Here is a 19,647-nt window from a genome sequence, read left to right on the forward strand (position 1 = left end):
ATATACACATATATAGATACAATAATCATGTATATATGCATATATATGCATGTATATATGCATACAAATCGAGGAAATTGTCATTTGAGTGATTATCGAGGTGCTGTATCATCAGGTACACTTTGTACGAAGATTAGAATTATTTTTATTTCTGTTCAAGAGTTAATCCGATTAAAATACGATCGATTCATAGTCGTAATATGCAATTATTATTGAGTATTTCGAATTAATATTAATTAAATAACAGGAAAACTTACGACGAATAAAAGATAACGCGTTTAAAGAGATTAAGAATAAAATTAATTAATACAAATAGTTTAAAAAATAATAAAAATTCGAAGATGCGACTCGAATTGTTTTTTCTTTTTCCTTCTTCTTCTTCTTCTTCTTTTTTTCTTATTGCTAATAATTTAATCTAAAAATTCTTCTACGTTTTCTTTCTTGATTACGAGATAAATATATATATATATATATATTATTAAATATTTGATTTTTTTTAATAACAAATATATCGCTATGTTTATCTCAGAATATAGTCACGATTAAACGAGATCAAGAAGAATCACTTATTTAGTACGGCCATTTCGTGTACTAATATTACGTCTTTTTTTCATTTTTTTTCTTTCTTTTTATTTGTATTATTAAATAAGCTTTACGTATTATAATCATAAATATATATTATATAGTTATTAATAATACATAGTAATTATCGGAATAAATAGATCGACGATTGGTCCACTTACTTGTTCATTTTATATTTGGATTTTATAATTTGTCTTCTTTCTTTGCAATTATTTTGTTTCCTTCGTCGTTATTATCCCGATCTTCTTCTTTATTACTTTTTTTCTTTAATTTCATTTCACGAAATATTTGTAATAATTATAAATTATGGAACGCGTTTGTTAGAATATAATATCTCGATCGATCGTAATATTATCGATTGTTATTATCATTATCATTATCATTACTGTTATTATAATTATTATTATCGAATAAATTAAGAGATTCTATTATTTCACTTGCAATTCCACGATATTGTTAAATATTTCTTCGTCCTATTATTTTTTTCCGTATATTCTCTTTTCTATTACAACTATAATTACATATATTCAATTCAGAGATTAACGAGATCTCTTTCTTTCTTTTTGTTTTATTTCTTTGATCAAAGGCCATCCTTATTTGTTTAAAAATAATCGATCAAATAAGGGAACTTTGGCGCGGCGCGTCGTATTTTGAAATTCGGAGTTTACTTCGAGATATCGTTCTCATTGGTCATTCTCGTTCGATTAAAAACCAAAATGGCGGTCGCGCCAATTTTCAAATATTCAAATGCAGTACGCGTAAGGTACATCGATTAATAATTAAACAAACAAATTGTTTTTAGAATAGAAAAAATAAAAGACAACGAAATTATATTCATTGAAACGTTAGAATTATCATGGAGATGATGTTAATTCTGAAATAAATAAAAAACAAATTATGGAAAATGAAATGAAATTGAAAAGTGGAGAGTTCCTCCTCTCGCTGGATGGAATCCCTTTCACTGTAACAATTCATTCTGTAAATCTCAGATGTAATTTGTTCTGGCGGTGCAACAGAGGAACTTGAAACCACCCCGACAGTAGGAGGATTGTCTTGATCTGTTGCTGGCATTCCATCGATTTACTTTTCGCCCGCCATTGTTACGGCTTACCCGATTACCGGCTTCCTGTAGGGCCACGCATTTCTCTGAAGAGAAAGAAAACGATCAAAGGAAGAAGAATGAAAATAGACAATAAATTTATGTTTAATGAAATGATGCTGATTTCGAGCGAAAAGTTTTTAATCGATTTTATAAACATTATTTATTCCGTTTAGATTTGTAATTAGACTTGTACTATTATTTTTTTTATAAAAGGATCTACTTAGCGTGAACATGATTATATCGATTACGTACTCATTTCAATAGAGAAATATTTATTAAAGTATTCGTATTTATATTAGGTAATGGAGTCTCTCTAATCCGATTAGTCGAAATAGAACGGATAATATACCTGTATCAGCTTCAGATTGGGGCATGAATTCCTGTAAATCAGCGATCAAAGCACCGATTTCTGCGGAATCCTTTTTGATGCTGCACAATTCCTCCTCGTTGAAGTCGGGCGTGATCTGTTTGCACAATAAAATCTGAGAGATCACGTTGCCAATGTTCGAAGGCCCTGCTCTGCTTTCTAAACAACAAAAATGGCCCAACAAAAGAAAACATTATCTCTGTTTTTTTTTTCCTTTTATGTCTTTATTCCCCTTCGATTCGTGTGTCAAATTAAAAAAAAAATAAAAAAAAGAAAGGGAGAGATTAGAAAAAGATAGAATATATTTATAATTAAAACAAAGATGTTTGTACTTGGATTAAATCGATAAACACGTGTCGAATTAGAATTAGAATTAGAGTTCCGATTGGAATACTCCGAGTTTTCTTTTGTATCGTTGGATTTACCAGAGACAATCGAATTTTCTATGCCACTTCTATCGAAGAAACTCTCTCTCTCTCTTTCACTTACGATTGTTAGAATCGTTAGATAAGGCACTATCGGCTGTAAATAATTAGGAAACGATTGAATTACGTGAAACTCGTGCTTGGAATTTCGAAATAATGTATTTGAGGAAAGAAAAGAAAAATTTCTCTATTTCGTCGAATTTCTTAACGATTGTTTACGAAACAAAACAAAAATGATAATAACGAATGTAAAAACGATGTGAATAAAACATTGAAAATAAATAATATTTTCTGCAATTGGTGCATTTATTTGTTGCATGAAAAATAGAAAAACGATTTTATAATTGCGTAATACTTGCCATAATATCCTGACATATCCATCGGTACGATTCGCACGAGATTTTTACATTTGGACAATTCACGTAGGAACAATTGCGTGACGAAGAACAGTAGAACCAAATTTGGACTATCCGCTGGTATTCCGACATCCATCGCGCTATAACAATTGTGTTAGTTAAAGCTTTCAAGCGTTATAATTATTAACAATGTTATCATTTGGGGATGTTATCATTTGGGAATATAATGCCCATGTGAATTTTGTCAGATCGTAATCGCGGTTATTCGTTTATGCAATTATTATCTAACGAGTTTATAACATTATTATTTATTTATTTATTTATTTATTATTCAAATTACACGTACGTGTATACCCATTTATCAAAATTATCGAATTTTACTTTATTTGAAATTTTGTCTTATTAATGCTAGCCCACATTGTTACGATCGAAAATATTTAGGGATTTTTTTCATTGAAAAAACGTTTCTTGGGATTTCGTAGGGAGCTTACAAGTCGGTTAATTACTTGAAAAACGTAATTACCAACGTACGAGTAATAATTAAGGACTTGGCGCTGAGCTAATTACAGCAGATCTCTCCCTTTTCCTCTCACCCACTTTGTCCCACCCTTTCCTCCCTTCTTTTGAGCGCAGACATAACAACAGAATAACCCGGAGTGTACGATCGAACTTGTTAAGCATTATTCGATTTCAAAACTTTTCCTTTCTTTATAATGATTTATTACCCTATTATTAATATATATATATAAAACATTTACCATTAATTATAATAGTAATATATATTAAATATTTATTAGTAATAATAATCTGTGTCGTTTATGATTTCGCATAAAAAAAAATGGAAGAAACTTATGGGACAACCTAATATAAAAAGAGTGCATTAGTGCATTAAAATAATTGTTAATTAACTGAAAAAAATGTGTATTGTTGTTTAAAGACACGGGGTATATGTTCGGAGCACCGTCCTCCTCGAAATTCACCGTTGGACAGAGTCATTGTCCTCTATGCAATTACTTTTATTCAATGTTGTTTATACGACTTTATGAAAGTTGCGCATGTGTGTAAAGGGAATAATGTATCTAATCAATAAAATTTCAAATTATAACGCTTAGATTTTAGTATTTTAATCATTTTTATGCATTTTTTTAACCGCTCCTGCGCAGTTAATGACTTCGAGGGTAAAATTTTCCTGTAATATTAGGTTGTCCCATAAGTTTTTTCCATAAGAATTAATTTTTACCCTATCCCCTGATTTAAAATTCTTTTAAATATTTTTTTTTCCATAAAAAAAATTACCGTATAACAATAACAATGATTAAAAGTGGCCTCTCTATTTTCCCCCCAGCCAGACTTTTTTTTTTTACATCGACGTAGGATTTATTTAATTTATAACAAGAGAGAAAGAGAGATAGAAAAAGTCATGGAATTCAATTAATTTTAATTTGAAAATGAGACTCTTTGCTCTTCGTCGTATCCGGAACATTCAAAGCCATTTGCTTTTTCATTGCTCGTCCATTTGATTTCCTATTCCTTCCTTGATTATTATTATTATAACGTTTTTTTATTTTTTTTATTATTCATTTTCATTTTCTACATTTTATTCGCGAACATTGTTCAATTTTTCAATGAGTACTAAACTAAAAAAGATCGACGTATATATCGTTTTATTATCGTTTAAAAAAAATTCACTGCGAGAGAATTTGAATAATTTCCATTTGAAATAGAAACATTTTTACATTTTAACGAATTTCTATAATTTTCTATCGTGCGATAAAAAGAAATGATAGAACTAGATACTCAGCGTGAACCATGTAACATCCTTTTGACTTCAACCCACTTTGATATAGCAAAAAATCGGTTAGAGAAAAGACGAAAAAGAAAAAGAAAAAGAAAAAGAAGAAGATGAAGAAGTTTCGACCAAGCTCCTGAGCATCTTTCCTTCAATGAGAGAATTATATATTTTTTTCATTTTTATTCTCTTGATATTTCTTCTTTCTCTCTATATGTGTATGTGTATGTGTGTGTCTAGAGTAACGTATTATGTGTAATAGTATAAGAAATGGTTTCGTGCTGGTACCTCGTTAATTCCTTCTTTGGAAACTTCTTTTTTTTTCTTTTTTCTTTTTTCGTCGTTTCTGCTACATAAGAAGAAGTGGGCAAAAAAAAAGAGGCCGCCATTTTTTGGTTTCTATTCTTTTCGTTTTTTGTTATTTAAGATCTCTCTCTCCACCCGCTTTTTTGTTTCTTTCATTCATTCATTCATTCAAGGTAAAATAGCGTTACGTGGTAATATTTTTCTTTTGCTTTTTATTTTGTAACTTTGAAAGATCTTTTTACGACAGATGTAATTATTTATTTTTTAAGGCGAATGCGTGGGTTCGTACACGCTTTATTTATCTATTACTATATATTATATTTATCTATTGTATTTTATAAATTAGATATATCAAGATAATTATATACTATATTAAATATTTTGTAGAATCAAATATTTGTTAATCTAAATATTTGTAAATATAATTATTATAAAATTAAATAATATTATTAATTAATAATAATAATAAATTTTTTAAATTGTAAAATTAAATATTTGTTAATATAATTTGTTAATCTCTAAAAGGATTACTCTATGGGATATTATTTATTAAAATATAAATTATGAAAAATATCGAATTTATATAACACACACACACATACACATATCAAAGTTTCTTCTTCTCGTGTTTCTATATTTTTCTTTTACAATTGTTTTATCGTAAAGATTTCGAAGTTCGTTTAACCGGTCAAGGCTGAATAATACTCGAACAACACTTTGACTTCCTGCACCTTTTCCATTATTCACGTCTTTTTAACATTTACGCATTTTTTCTTATTTCTTTTTTTCTTTTTTTTTTACCTCTGTCTCCGTCTACGCGCAATTATCCCTCTTATGCATGTATGTAGTATAATAGTTCGAGGAATAATCGATTATCGTCGTCGAAATAGGACGCACATAGATCGATTCTTTCTCTCGAGTGTCGCGCGCTCGTGGAAAAAAGAGAGTCTACTCGACACCGTTAAAAAAATGAAGGACTTTTACTTCTCTTCGATGTGCTTCGATCACGGTAAAAAAAAAAAGAAAAAGAAAAAGGGAAAGAAAAAAAAAAGTAGACAAAAGATGCAACGTCTGCACCCCAACGCGTATCCAATTTGTATGCGTACTTATGCATTATGATGTTTCCCTCTAGTTTATACATTTTTTTTTTGGAGGGGGGTGAATTTTATCTCTCCTCTTGTTTTCGCACCTAATCGATCAAGTAAAATGAAGTTTTGATCGATAACATAAATTTAATTATTTCTCGTTACGTCGTGTGTGTGTGTGTGTGTATAAGTAGAAATGTTACAGATATAATGGTATTAAATAAATATAGGATAAAATTTCTAAACGAATTTCAAACAGAAACGATTATTGACATAATCATCATTTATACGTTAAATATATTCACAAAATTATACACATATATCGCGTAGTTGAAATTTCCATCCCGGTTTTCTCTCTCTCTCTCTCTCTCTCGTATTTATACGAACATTTGAGAAGTACCATATGCGTTTAAACGAGTTACCCAACGTCGAACCCTATATGTACGCCCAAAGTTACGAACCGTGAAGTTAACTCCGTGCAAACTCGAATTTTCTTCCCTTTTGGTCCAAACGACCCACACGATTTTCTCTGTTTTATGATTATACACATACGTATCTCTATATATTTATATTATGCTTATAAAAAAAAAAAAAAGAATAATTTTCTTTGGAAAATTCCGTAAATAATTAGCAAATAATAATCGCAACGTATGTTTCCACGATCTGATAATCAAATGATTTATGTTATTTCGTACATAAATGTAAGAAATTCAACAATTATGGGTTCAAATGGTTAATATTTCAGGTATGTACGTTTATATGTATATATGCGAATGCGTATGCATGTTAAATGTTCAATTCTTTCAACAAACATATTGCAACAGTATAATATGTATGCGTTTTCGATATTTAAATACTCTAATATATCTCAATATCATATTACATTTCAATATCGTACTCATCGATGCATGCACAAGATATTGCAAAAGTTTTTTAATGATTTTTTAAGTTTGTTCATAATTATATATATATATATATAAAAAAAACAAGTATGAACAAACTTTTGAATCGCGATCTAGAAAATTTGTGGATTTAAGTTGGAAAGTTTTGATACCTCCTTGTATATTAACTTATATCCCAAGCATATTACTTTATATCCTTAAGGACTTTGAAAATAGTGTTCGGACCGTTCACATAACTTTTTCTCCGTTTTCCGTATTTTCCTATTCCGAATTCCCTGAAATTTACTTTTCCCAGACGTGTGTGCGTTACGGATGAGTTATTTTTAAATCGTAGTACCTCGACTTGGTTCTATATATGTTCGAGATAGGTATGAAAATATCATCTTATACTTAAAATCATCTCGTTCTCGATATTCAATATATTCGATGAGAAAAATGACGAATTAGGTTGATTCTAATTTCAATATCTTTACGAATTCTGCATCAATGCGTAGAACAAATTACAAATTTTTGAAATATCACATTTGATTTTTTGATCGTACATATAAATATATAATATATGTAATATAAATAAATATAAATATTCGGTTAAAACAAATAATACGTCGATCGAAATTATTTAAACGTATTTGTATACTTTTTGTAACGAACGTTTGTTTAAAAATAGGCCAGGAAAGAAAAGAAAAGAAAAGAAAAGAAAAGAAAAGAAAGGAATAAAAAAAAGCACGAACTGTCGTACCCGGTCACGCGAAAAATCGTAAATTTTACTTCCATTAAATCGTAAAAACACTTAATTATATGTAAAAACATAGAAAGAATATTTTAAAGGAGCGTGCAGTAATAATAATCTAGATAATTTTAAGCTTTTCTTCCATAATGGGCTTCTATACAGTATGCAACCCTCGAGAACATTATACGTATTAACGTATATAACGTTGTAACTGGTTAATCTCGGTGAAAATAAAAAGAAGAAAAAAGAAAAGAAAAGAAAAAAAAAATAATGCGCAAATAAAAGAAACGATCTCTCTTTGCATATTTGCATAATTTTGCATAATTTTACATCGGTTAGCGTGAGCTAATTTATTTATTATTGTTGAATAAAGCTACCATTAAAGTAGTAGTAATAATAATAATAATAATAATAATAATAATAATAATAATAATAATATTAATCGTCGTCCTCGTAATTGCAGCAACAGCATCAACATTGCTATCAAATGATAACGATTATGTACGCACTTTTTATTAGCTGCATGCAAATTATATTTAAATGTGTAAATCTATGTGTCTCGATGTATGTGATTAAAAAAAAAAATTGTATCACGTTAAAATCTATGATAATAATTTATATTCGTATAAATCTATAACGCTAATTAATATTCAATTGCATACACGCGTATAATTTTCCTTATTAATATTATTAATAATTGACAAAAAGTACACGTGCATATACGATCAAATACGTAATAATAATAATTATAATAATAATAACGTAAGAGAAACAGTAATAAAATATATAGTTTGTTTAACAAAAGAGAATTCGATTACGCGAGAACATAACGTGGAAAATGATTGAAGATCCATCAGAAACGTTGGACGAGCTACTGAAATTGACGTGAGCCGTGGAACCGATTCTACACACATATACACACAAATTCAAATGTATATATACATAGAAAATGAAACGCACGCATATCGATAGGTTATATATTCATGAATAAATTCTATAGGAAAATCGAGGACGTTCGATCGAGGCGTCAACATCTTCGAAACCTGGGTGAAACAATTTTTGGTCCTTTCGAGAAATTCACGAAAACGCGTGGGTATTTTCCCTCCTGCCCCTTCTTCCCTTCCAATTCGTTCTTCGAGATTCCCTACGCGAACATATTCCATGTGTGTACGTGTGTTCCCGTTCTATTCGGAAAATAAGATCCCTTCGAATTCGAATATACGAGTGAAACATTCGATAAGTCGTAAATTGCACGAGAGACAACAAAAAAATATGAAAGAAATCTTATTGTGCGTTAACTTTATTCCCCCTTATTCTTTTTACCCCTCGATAAACAAAAGGTCGATTACTCGTAACGTTATTTTTCTATCTATAAAATGTGTTTCTCTACGTTTATATATTTTATATATATATACTTTTACAATTTCGAATTAATTTTCAATCGTGCGACGACGCGTCATTAACAATTCGTCGACGATTATATTTCTATCGATATAAATTGGTATCAATATAAATATATTGATAGATAAAAAAGAAAAAAAAAACTTGTCCCGAGTTTCTATCGATAGGCAACGCGTTTTACACGCATGTGTTAATGCGTGTCTTGGTAGCCCACTTTCAGTAGCTTAGAAAAAAATAAATCCTTTTTACCGATAAAGGTGCACGCAACGTAATTATCGACCAAGTATAAGGTGATGCTTATCGTTCGGGCGTATACAATGTATACTTACGAATATATAATAGATTATTATTATTATTATTATTATTGTTTAACAAGATTATTTTAAATTATCATTTTAATTAAACTATCGATTGGATTTTTTGTTCTTTTCGTGTCACGATTTAATAAATATTAAGAAACACATAAATCTGTGTTACGTATAAAAGTAAGTAAAAAAAAAAAAGGCTTGAAATATATAATTTTGATTTGAAATTAATCTGATATTAATAATTAACGAGAGACGATAATCGGCAAAATCGTAACGACGATATTTAGTTACGCAATAATTAATCAACGTAATATTATTTTCCTAACTTAATTAAAGATCTATTTTAGTAAATCTCATCTCTCTCTTTCTATCTCTTTCTCTCCCAAATACAAAACGCGTTACCTAATGGCATCATACGTATAATTTGTTACTATCTATGAAGTATTATTTACACATGATAACACGATCGTGTCCTGCATACGAATGGTTACGACTGTTATTGCGTATGACAGTTGACGCCACTGCGAATGACATATTTCCAGATGTGGATACTATTATATTACTATTACTATTACTACCATTACTACTACTACTACTATTAATACTACTGGACCCGACTCAAATTCCAACTATAAATCTTTAATTATTATTCAGTGCTTTCAAGGTTATTCAACTTTTTTATTTTCATCATTTTTCTTTTGGTTTCATTTTTATTACCGGATAGTATAAATTTGTATCACCGGTTCGAATGCTTGAAATAAAAATAATACGCGAATAAAATAGAGAAAGAGAAAATGAGATATTTTGCGAGGAATTTTATTGGTGAATTATTTTTCAAACGATACAAACATTCGTAAATAATAGTTTATATAAATGAATATATGATATATATATCGATTAATTTGAAAGACTGAATTTCAGATGAAAAACGTTTAGCAAACGTGTAATTTACTTATTAGACAAATAAACGTTGTTGCATTTTATTAGAAAATAGAACAAAAGTTTATCCGCTTTTATGTTTTTCCTATCCTCAATCTCTTTCTACTACTTTATTCATTTGATTGTCTCAGACGTAGTCGTTGTTGCTGTTGCTTTATTCTTGTTTCCAAGTTAAGTGGAAAAACAAATCCAAATAATGACATGGTTATCGTATTTGCGATGGACATAGAAAGACAAATAGCCTAAGTCTTATAACTATCCAATTAGACTAACTGAACGTGTAATACGTCATAGCTATTGTTACCTCAGAAACGATGGCCCCGATTATTCGATTGAATATACTCCTATTCTCCCTCTGACTATACAATTTTAGTATATATTGTATATACAGATTGTTTCCTAACTCATCTAAAAGTATTGGATATTTTTTCAGCAAATTTGTTGTGCGCGTGTTTCGATCGATTTATTATTAAATGAAAAATTCTTTCTTTCTTTTCGTTATTTTTTTGTTTTGTTATTTTTTTAATATAGAATTTACTATACGACGAAATGTGTGTAGTGGACCGCCTCCAACGAAATTTCTTTTTATTCGATAACAAATTGTAACGTTTCGATTAAATGTTTTCTCATCAATGAATTGTAATACTATTTCATTGATTGTGGGTACGAATGTTCGTTTAATTAATAATTCGTTTTGTCTAGAATACTTCAATTAAATTTGCTCGTTTATTTATTTATTTGTTACAATTAACATTGATTGTAAAACTTGATAGTTAATTAATAAAGCGAGTGCAATTACGTTATATTTTTCCTTTTTTCTTGTATATCAAATTAATTGAAAAACTACGAGCTTGGCATATGAAAATACAAATTTAACTATGATTCAAGAAACGTTTAAAAAATCATTTAACACAAGTACCAATCCCGATACATTTCTAATATTTTATCTGTGATTTCAATAAATATACGAATTAAAAAATGATTTGATGCAGATATAGAATGATTTACATATTTCATTGTCTCGATGAAAATTAGGAACGAAAAAAAAAAAGAAATCAAACGACGAGATAAACGTACACCCTTTTGTTATTCCACGAACAAGAAGAGGAAGAAGAACAAGAAGAAGAAGATGAAGAAGATGATAGAGTACTGACAATGAAATAGAAAAAAATGAAAAAGAAAGAAAGAGAGAGAGAGAGAGAAGAGGGTTTCTGTGAAAAAAAGGAGGCCATGAAAAATTAAGATTTTCATTAGGTCGTGCAAACCCCCGGAAGAAAATTTTTCAAAGAGTACGACACAGAAGAGACGAACGAAGGAATGGAACAATCATTGACAGTAAAAGATTCTTCTATTTTTAAAAGATACTTTCTTTCATCTTTGTCATCTTCTATCTCGTTAAAAATCGATTTACGAGACCGATAAACGATCATTCATTTCCATTTCTTTTTCTATCTACAAATGAAACGTTTAAGAATGTTTTTATCTTCTCCTCTTTCATTCGTCTCTGGTGTTTTCTTTTGATATATTATTAAATTTTATCTTATAATAATTCATAATCTATTCGATTTTATATATATATATATATATTAAATTTATTTTACTTTTTTATTTCATTTATTGAATTTTTTCACGTTAAACGATTATGCGAATAATCTACGGGGATTTATTAAAATATATACTTGGAATTTTTTCTTTCAAATATATCTTTTAAACTATCGAATCGCGTGTTGCTATACACGAACACTAATAGAAGAAATAATTTATATAGGAAACTCATCGACACGAGCACCACCATAAATTCGTAACAGGGAGAATGAGATAGGGATAGAGAAGGGTACGAATGAAATTAATTAGGGTTTTTCTTTTTTTTTTTCTTTTTCTACCGAGAAAAACTTCTACGAAAATCTTCGTCGACCAATCGTCAGGCTGGGATATATATAAAAAAAAGAAATTAACGATTAGGTTAATAGAAGAATGAAAAATGGTGTGAAAGAGATATAAGAAAAAAAAAGAATGAAAACTTTACATTTTCCTATCTATTTACCAAGTTAATTGGAGTCTCATTAATCTAAGACAAACTGAAATGCGATTCTACGGGAAAATAAAATTTCTTCTTTATTTTTATCATATTCTTTTTTTTTAATATCCGAGATCCTCTTTCATTCGTAATTAATTAATCTTTTATATCATCATAATATTTGAATATTGTATTTATCTCTTTTAAATGCAACATAATATCGATAGCAGAATTTTAATTAAAAATAATCAAAAATTAAATCTGTTTTGTAAAAGATAGAAAAAAGGAAAAGAAAATCCAATTTGTTTTTATACACGGTGGTAATAAAAATTTCTAAATTACGTAAACGAGCAAATTAATTGTTTTCGTATACACCTTTTGGGATAAATTTTACACAAATCATCCCAATTTTTTGAAACATTAAAATCGAAATACCTTCGTACTTGTGGCAGGATAAGTTGGGATGTCCCTTTGCAAGCTTCGACGCAAGTTCTTCGCAATTTTCGTATTTTTTCTCTTAATTCTGGACAATCACGTGGTTGACCGACGTTTATCAGAAGATCTCGAAATTGCGCTACTTGGCTGTTTATATCCTGAATTTGCTGAAAGAGAAAATTCCGACGAATTTTTCATTTAAATACAATTGATCATTCTCGATCTCGAAAAATGATTTTTTAAGATTGTAAATAACATTCGCGTACAATTTACGATTCATTTCTTTTATTTCATACGATATTTCCTAACCGTAATAATAATTTAATTATTAAAAGGTAAGGTAATAAAAATGTATTTTGCATCTAATTTCAAATCGAATCATACCGTTTGCTAATTTTGTAAACTGTCTCTGTCTCTTTTCGAATGAAAATTTGACTTAACGATCATCACGAATCGTAAATCAAACGCGTACAAGCAAATCGAATTATTTCTCGTTTATTATCAATTGATAGAAAGTGATTGAAATTAGGGGGGAGGGGGGAGGGAGTAGAATTATCGAAGTAAAAAAAAAAAGAGAAAAAAAATTGAAAGAAAAAGAGGAAAGAAACGTGGGCAAAAAAAGGGGGAGAGAGAGAGAGGGAATTTGAAAATCGATTTACCAGAAAAACTGCCTTCTCGGATTTATCGGATTTATCGTCGTGGCATTTGCTCGTCGATGCTGTTGGAGACTCCGTCATTATCTGATCTTCTTACGGACTAGTTCTTCTCCGATCGTCGTAAGACTTAACAAGCTTTATCCACGTCATCTCCGTAAAAAGGAAAACATAAAATATCCTCTCGCAAAAAAATGATACACAAATAGAAACGAACGAACGAACAGAAACGATTTAACTAAGATGATGATAGAAATTCAACGTTAAATCTTAACGCCTTTCTCAATATTTATTTCGAATATTTTCATCGATACCGTGCGATGCAACTATATTTGTCATTTTTGCATGTTATTTATTTCTTTTCATTTTTTATCGAAATAACAACAACAACAACAACAATAACAACGATAACAATGTCAACACCAACAACAACAACAACAACAACAACAATTATTAATCGTCAAGAAAGGATTAAGCTTCCCGTTCCATGTTTGTTAAAGGATATTTTTTTAATCGAAGATAGAAAAATAGAAAATAGAAAAAGAATAGAGAAGATAAAAATAAAGATATCAAATATGAAATGAATCAAAGAAAAATTGTTGGTTTTAAACGATCGAACGAATATTTTGTATCGGAAATCATCGTAGATTATTCGTGTAAATTATTGAACGTTCAAACAAAAATCAACGGTACAAAATTATAATTATAATTAATAATAAAATAGAAAAAAAAGAAAAATGTATATCGACGCTGTGACAATGTGTGTGTGCGTGTGTGTGTTAGGGTTTTTAGGCACGATTAGAAGTAGATTTAGTCCGTCGCTACGTTCTCCAATGATTAGAATTTCTTCGCGAACGTGAACAAGATAAAAATGACGAACCGAAGGCCGTTGACAAATCCATTTGAAATTATTTGATTACATATGTTCTCTCGTAAATTATTTTCTAGAATATTCGAATTACGTTCACTCGTTCTCGTTGTTGTTTTTATCGTAAAAAAAAAAAAAGAAAAGTAATTTTTCACGATTTATCTCGTCTTACTTTTTTCTCTTTCCTTTTTTCTTTCTTTCTTCTTTCCTTTTCCCTCATCGTCGATATTTCGATGATAAACGCATCGATATCATCGATATCTTTTTGTTATCGATATCAAAAATCATTTCTAACGATACTTGCATAATTTATCAACGTTGATTTTTATCTTCTTCCTTAGATTTTCAAATATTCGTTTGATAAATGTTAACGAAATATTAAACTACGCGTGTCTCTTATTATTTTTAATGATTTTTCTCGTTCGTTCTTCTAATTCTTCTTCTCCTTCTTCTTTCAATTTCTAATCAAAAAATAAATAAAATCGTAATAGAAATTATAATCTCACGTGATAAATTTACTTCAAACGACGAAACACGATATTACAATTCCATTTTCGTTAGTTCATAATAGTTCGTGCAACATATTATTATGTCGGGTTCTATTTTTTAAGTTCTTAAAACATTTGGCGTCGAGTTGATGATACGCGCGAAGTGATCGCAGTCGAAGGAACACGCGACAAACTGAAGCGTGGCTTTTCACCCTCGAGCTTTTTACCCTTGCGCATCCTCTTTACCAACCCCCCCGCCCCTTGCGCAAGCCACTTTAACAGCGCATGTCTGACTCTAACCCGATATATACTACTGTCGCGCCGCGATTTCCACGACTCCCCACCCCTCTCTCGTTCACTCTTTTACTTTCTCGTTACGCTATGATCGAGCTTATATTATAAAAATAGTAGCATCGTTCCATCCAATGGTACCTTCCTTCATCCCTCTACCCTACCCCAAGTGTATCTATAATGCAAAATTTTTAATTACATATCAAATTCTAATTTACATATTACGAAGAATACGAAATGACAATAATTTTATTCATTGGTCATCAATTTATTTTTCGTTTAATCTATATACTCGAATTTCTGTAATTATATTCAATTAAATAAGATATTAGAGACATTTGGATTATTAGTTTATCGATAAAGATTTTCATGCATTTAACCTAGGTGTTGTAATTAATATATATATATAGATTGCTTAGTTCGATTAGGGTTAGCCGTCTAACAATAAGTCTACACTCGCCCAACCATAAATGTGGTGCGTGTGTGGTGCTCTACATATGTACCTGTTTTCTAGCAAATGTATATTTCCCACGATAGTTAGAAATAACACAGTCGTAGTGTTAGGACGAATTTATTAATAATTTATCCGCAACTCAAGAACAGAATGTTTCTATTACGCTTGAATAGAAACAACTTCTTAAAAGGCATTAATAATTAAAAATGACCATTTTTTGTTCTCTTTCAGTTATTGTTTTCCTTTCGTCTTTCGTAGAAAGAAGAAAAACAAAAGGAAAAAGAAAAATAACTACGATAATACGATGCAAGAAGTTTTATTCTTCTTTAGTTGTTTTTTTCTTCTTTTTATTATTATTATTATAACCGCGTCTCGATCTCTCAATAAATTATAATTTCTTTACTTTTTTTCTTTCACGTAAATGCATTATAATAAATGTATAAGAAATGTATTGTAATACAATATCGATAGGAAGAAAAAAAAATAGAAAAAGAAAAAGAAAAAGAAAAGAAAATTTGAATTAAACGAAGGTTAAATGCATCTTCTCTCACGTGCATATAAAACAACTTCGTTTAGCAGCTTTCGTTCTTCGTTATCGAGTCCCAAGGAGTTTGAATAAGTATGACGGATACCCTGCAACTATTACTACTCGTACACAGATATATCACGCATACGCAAAAACACTCTCGTTATCGAATATAGATTATCGATAAACGTATATATATATGTATATGTATATGTGTATAGAAGTTGTGCACGTCGCAAAGGCACAAGGCATTCGCCTGAAATCGTCTAATGATGTCTACCTTTACTTGATAAGAAAAAATAATTTATATATATATATATATATAATGATAATAATAATAAGAAGAAGAAAAAACGGAGAGAAATATAAAATAATATTTTTAGTTAGTCGCACACACACACACATATAGACATTTATTTTGTTTTTACATTTATTTATATGCACGTAAAAATATCGGCGAAAAAGTTTGTAGACAAAAATAAACTTGGCTAAAGAAATAAAATACTAAAAAAAAAAAAAGAAAAGAAAAGGAAAGAAAAGAAAAGATAATATACCAGGAGAGAGAAAAATATAGAATATATTTTTAATCGTAGTACTTTCTGTTTTTATTTTATATCTATATATATATATATATGTGTGTGTGTATGTGTACGTATATGAATATTTACGTGCTTGCTTCGTCGACGTCTCGAAAAGTTTCCAGATGAAAAATAAAAATTGAATAAAAGTATAAGAAAATAAGAGAGAGATAGAGACAAAAATACATAAAATACATTTTTAATCTTTCATCTGATTCACGTATATCTGATATTTTCTAATAAAAAAGAAAAAAAAAATATACAAAAAAAAAAAAACAATCGCATATAAATTTACGATAAAAATAATAAAACGATGATATATTCGGACGATTGATTAGAATGCATACGGTTAAATGAATACGTTATTATTTCACGTTAAATTTTGCATCTCCCCCATAACCGTGACCTTTAACATGATACGTTCGAATCTCCAGGCGAGTAACCTTCGACCTCATGCTCCAATTCCGAATAAGCTGTTTCTTCTTGGTGGTTATGAGAAATTCGTTTCAATGATATATATATATACATATATCTAAGTAAGCATAAATTTATGTATATGCATATATAATACATACATATGTGTATTCGCATTGTATACCGTTATGTATAAAAAGGGATCGTTTAAAACGTCAACCTATAATAATTTATCAACCTGTATAATCTAACATGTGTGAGATAAGATAAATTTTATAAAATCATAAAAATAATATAAGATTTTCTAATAATATAAATTCTGATTTATAAAAAAATCTTTTTATCAAATTTCACGACACTCGAGATCATAGATAACAACTGCATATAAATCTGAAAAATCCAACGAGATTTAATTTAGATATCAAATTATTGAATAATATATTAATTAATTAAGCAAGAATGAATATACGAAGTGCGAACACGTTTCGTCTTATCTTTAAGCCGTTCAAAATAAAACTAACATAAAGATGTGTATACATGAATCACCTGTACCCTAAAGATAATATTTTTCTATCCGTACTTAATAATGGATAAATTTTCGTTGAATTCTCCGAGAGATACAAACAAACCCAATGATGTTTTTCTTTTTTCGTTAGAGAGGTAACTCATGTATATATATTTTTACTTATGTGTACTAATTAATTAATTAATTATTAATTTAATTTCCAACGTCATAGGATCATTAGAAAAAAAAATATTATTCGGATAAATTAGAATTTGTTGTTGCAAATTGTTCAATATTTGAATCGTTACCATAATGATCGCAAGTACAAAACTTAAAACAAAAAATAATTTTGATTAATATATAAATGCATCTATGTAGATGGGGGCAGAGGGAAACATTAATGAAATTTCAAGATAAGAGAAGAGACTCAGCATACTCTATTAAGTTAATTGATACACCGAGAAAAAAGTTTGGTCTGTTGGCTTTACTGCAAAGGAAAACGTCGTAATTAAATAATGACTTAGCTCTCGTCTGCTTTTCGTATCGGTTAGGTGGATATACCGAAATTAGGTCAAAACGAATTCCTTCGAGGATTTTTTCGATGGTTATAGGGTAAAAGAAAGAAAAAGAGAGTTCTTCGAGGAGTTTCTTCTTATCCAATCCTAAAGATGATCCCTTTTCCTGGCAGAATAAATAATTGCATTTTCGAGTTGGTTTTATAAAGGACTATACGTTTAACGAATTCTATCATTCTGATTAAATATTAATTTGGACACGCGTGCACGTGTATATTTTTTTTCTATTTTTGTTTTTAAGCAATTAATTAAAATATATAATATAAATATACCTTTCGAGATCAGACTTTCCTGACTTATGAATACAAATTGTTTCTATTTATGAACTCGAAATTGATCGTGGTAAATGAAAAAACAACTAACTGTTGTCTATATTTTTTTTCTTTGCGTTTACATTTTAATACTACAAAAGAGAACGTTCAAACATTTTTTAAATTGAAAAATTCGATCGAAAAATTTTAATTTATTCTTTTTTGTAGTCACTATAGAAAAAGAAAAAAAGTTGCATTTTCGAAGGTGTGTAATCGTTTCATATATATATATATTGTTGGTCCATGAATTTGCGAGGGGAAAAATGTAAAAAAATTATTATATTCTATCCAGGAGAAAAGTCAAGAGAGAAGGAAAATCACGATTCGTCGACGACGTTTCTCAACTGCTGACGTGAATGCAAACGAGGATGCATGGTGATAAAATATAGGTACGAAAAGAAAATATGAAAAATTGAACGAAAATAGAACAAGGTACGATATTTTTATTATTATTATTAATAGGATTAAAACGTGATCAAAATTGTATTCTTTTTTTTGTTTGAATTTATTTGTGTACGTATGCGTGTATGTGTTTTTTATTAATTAAACTTATAAATTAATTCAAATAAAATAAATGATAATATATATATATTAACAACAGCTTTTAAGTGACAGTAACATTAGATAATAGCATCACGTTTCCCCTGTCACAGTTTGTTAATATCGAATCAAAATACAGCACGCGTTCTCTTTTATAAACATAAGGGCAACTGGTCCCTATCTACGTATAATAAGATGAATACTATGAAATACGAGAATATCATACACGCATAAATAATAAATACGTGTAACGCGTGTGTGATGATACTGTTTCACTCATTTACGTAACTTCAATCGTAGTTCTTTTATTCGAACAATTTTTACAACAATTTTCATAATTTGTACCTTTTCTTTTTTTTTCTCGTTCGAATGGACAAAATTTGATTCTTTGAAGTGAAAATCGCATCTTAAAAATAACAAATAAATTTGTCCCAATAGAACCAAAGGATGGGGGAAGAAGAAAAAGTTATTTAGTTTAATTTTCATTTATACGATTCGTATGCTAATACTTGAACGAAAAATATAATAAAAAGTAGTCGTTGAACAATCAACATTTGAATCGTTCTCTTATGTAGATGTACGTACCATGTATGCATGTATAAGTATCGATCGTTTTATTAACGTGACTGACAGAGAATACGGTTCATTGGAAATTATGATGAGAAAATAACGATTTTCTAGCGAATACAATTTTTGTCAC

General features: G+C 29.1%; 1 protein-coding gene across 1 annotated transcript; it reads right to left on the reverse strand.

Moving 5' to 3' along the window:
• Positions 1-1,157: 1,157 nt before the first annotated feature.
• Positions 1,158-14,431, reverse strand: LOC122515828. The gene is made up of 5 exons (XM_043633326.1): positions 13,404-14,431; positions 12,745-12,911; positions 2,836-2,972; positions 2,034-2,210; positions 1,158-1,728 (listed from the first exon to the last, which is right to left on the reverse strand). Exons 1-5 carry the CDS (start codon positions 13,479-13,481, stop codon positions 1,568-1,570), a joined length of 720 nt encoding a protein of 239 aa, XP_043489261.1. The 5' UTR covers positions 13,482-14,431; the 3' UTR covers positions 1,158-1,567.
• Between the last annotated feature and the right edge of the window lie 5,216 nt (positions 14,432-19,647).

Source organism: Polistes fuscatus, unplaced genomic scaffold (genome assembly GCF_010416935.1).
Source record: "Polistes fuscatus isolate 324 unplaced genomic scaffold, CU_Pfus_HIC Scaffold19, whole genome shotgun sequence".
Classification (NCBI taxonomy): domain Eukaryota; kingdom Metazoa; phylum Arthropoda; class Insecta; order Hymenoptera; family Vespidae; genus Polistes; species Polistes fuscatus.

Excerpts from the sequence above, each read along its gene's own strand:
- LOC122515828 (XM_043633326.1), bottom strand. The coding sequence starts at position 13,481 with ATGACGGAGTCTCCAACAGCATCGACGAGCAAATGCCACGACGATAAA. Across the intron at positions 12,912-13,403 it reads CCGAGAAGGCAGTTTTTCTG|CAAATTCAGGATATAAACAG; the intron begins GTAAATCGATTT and ends TTTCTCTTTCAG. Across the intron at positions 1,729-2,033 it reads CCAATCTGAAGCTGATACAG|AGAAATGCGTGGCCCTACAG; the intron begins GTATATTATCCG and ends CTTTCTCTTCAG.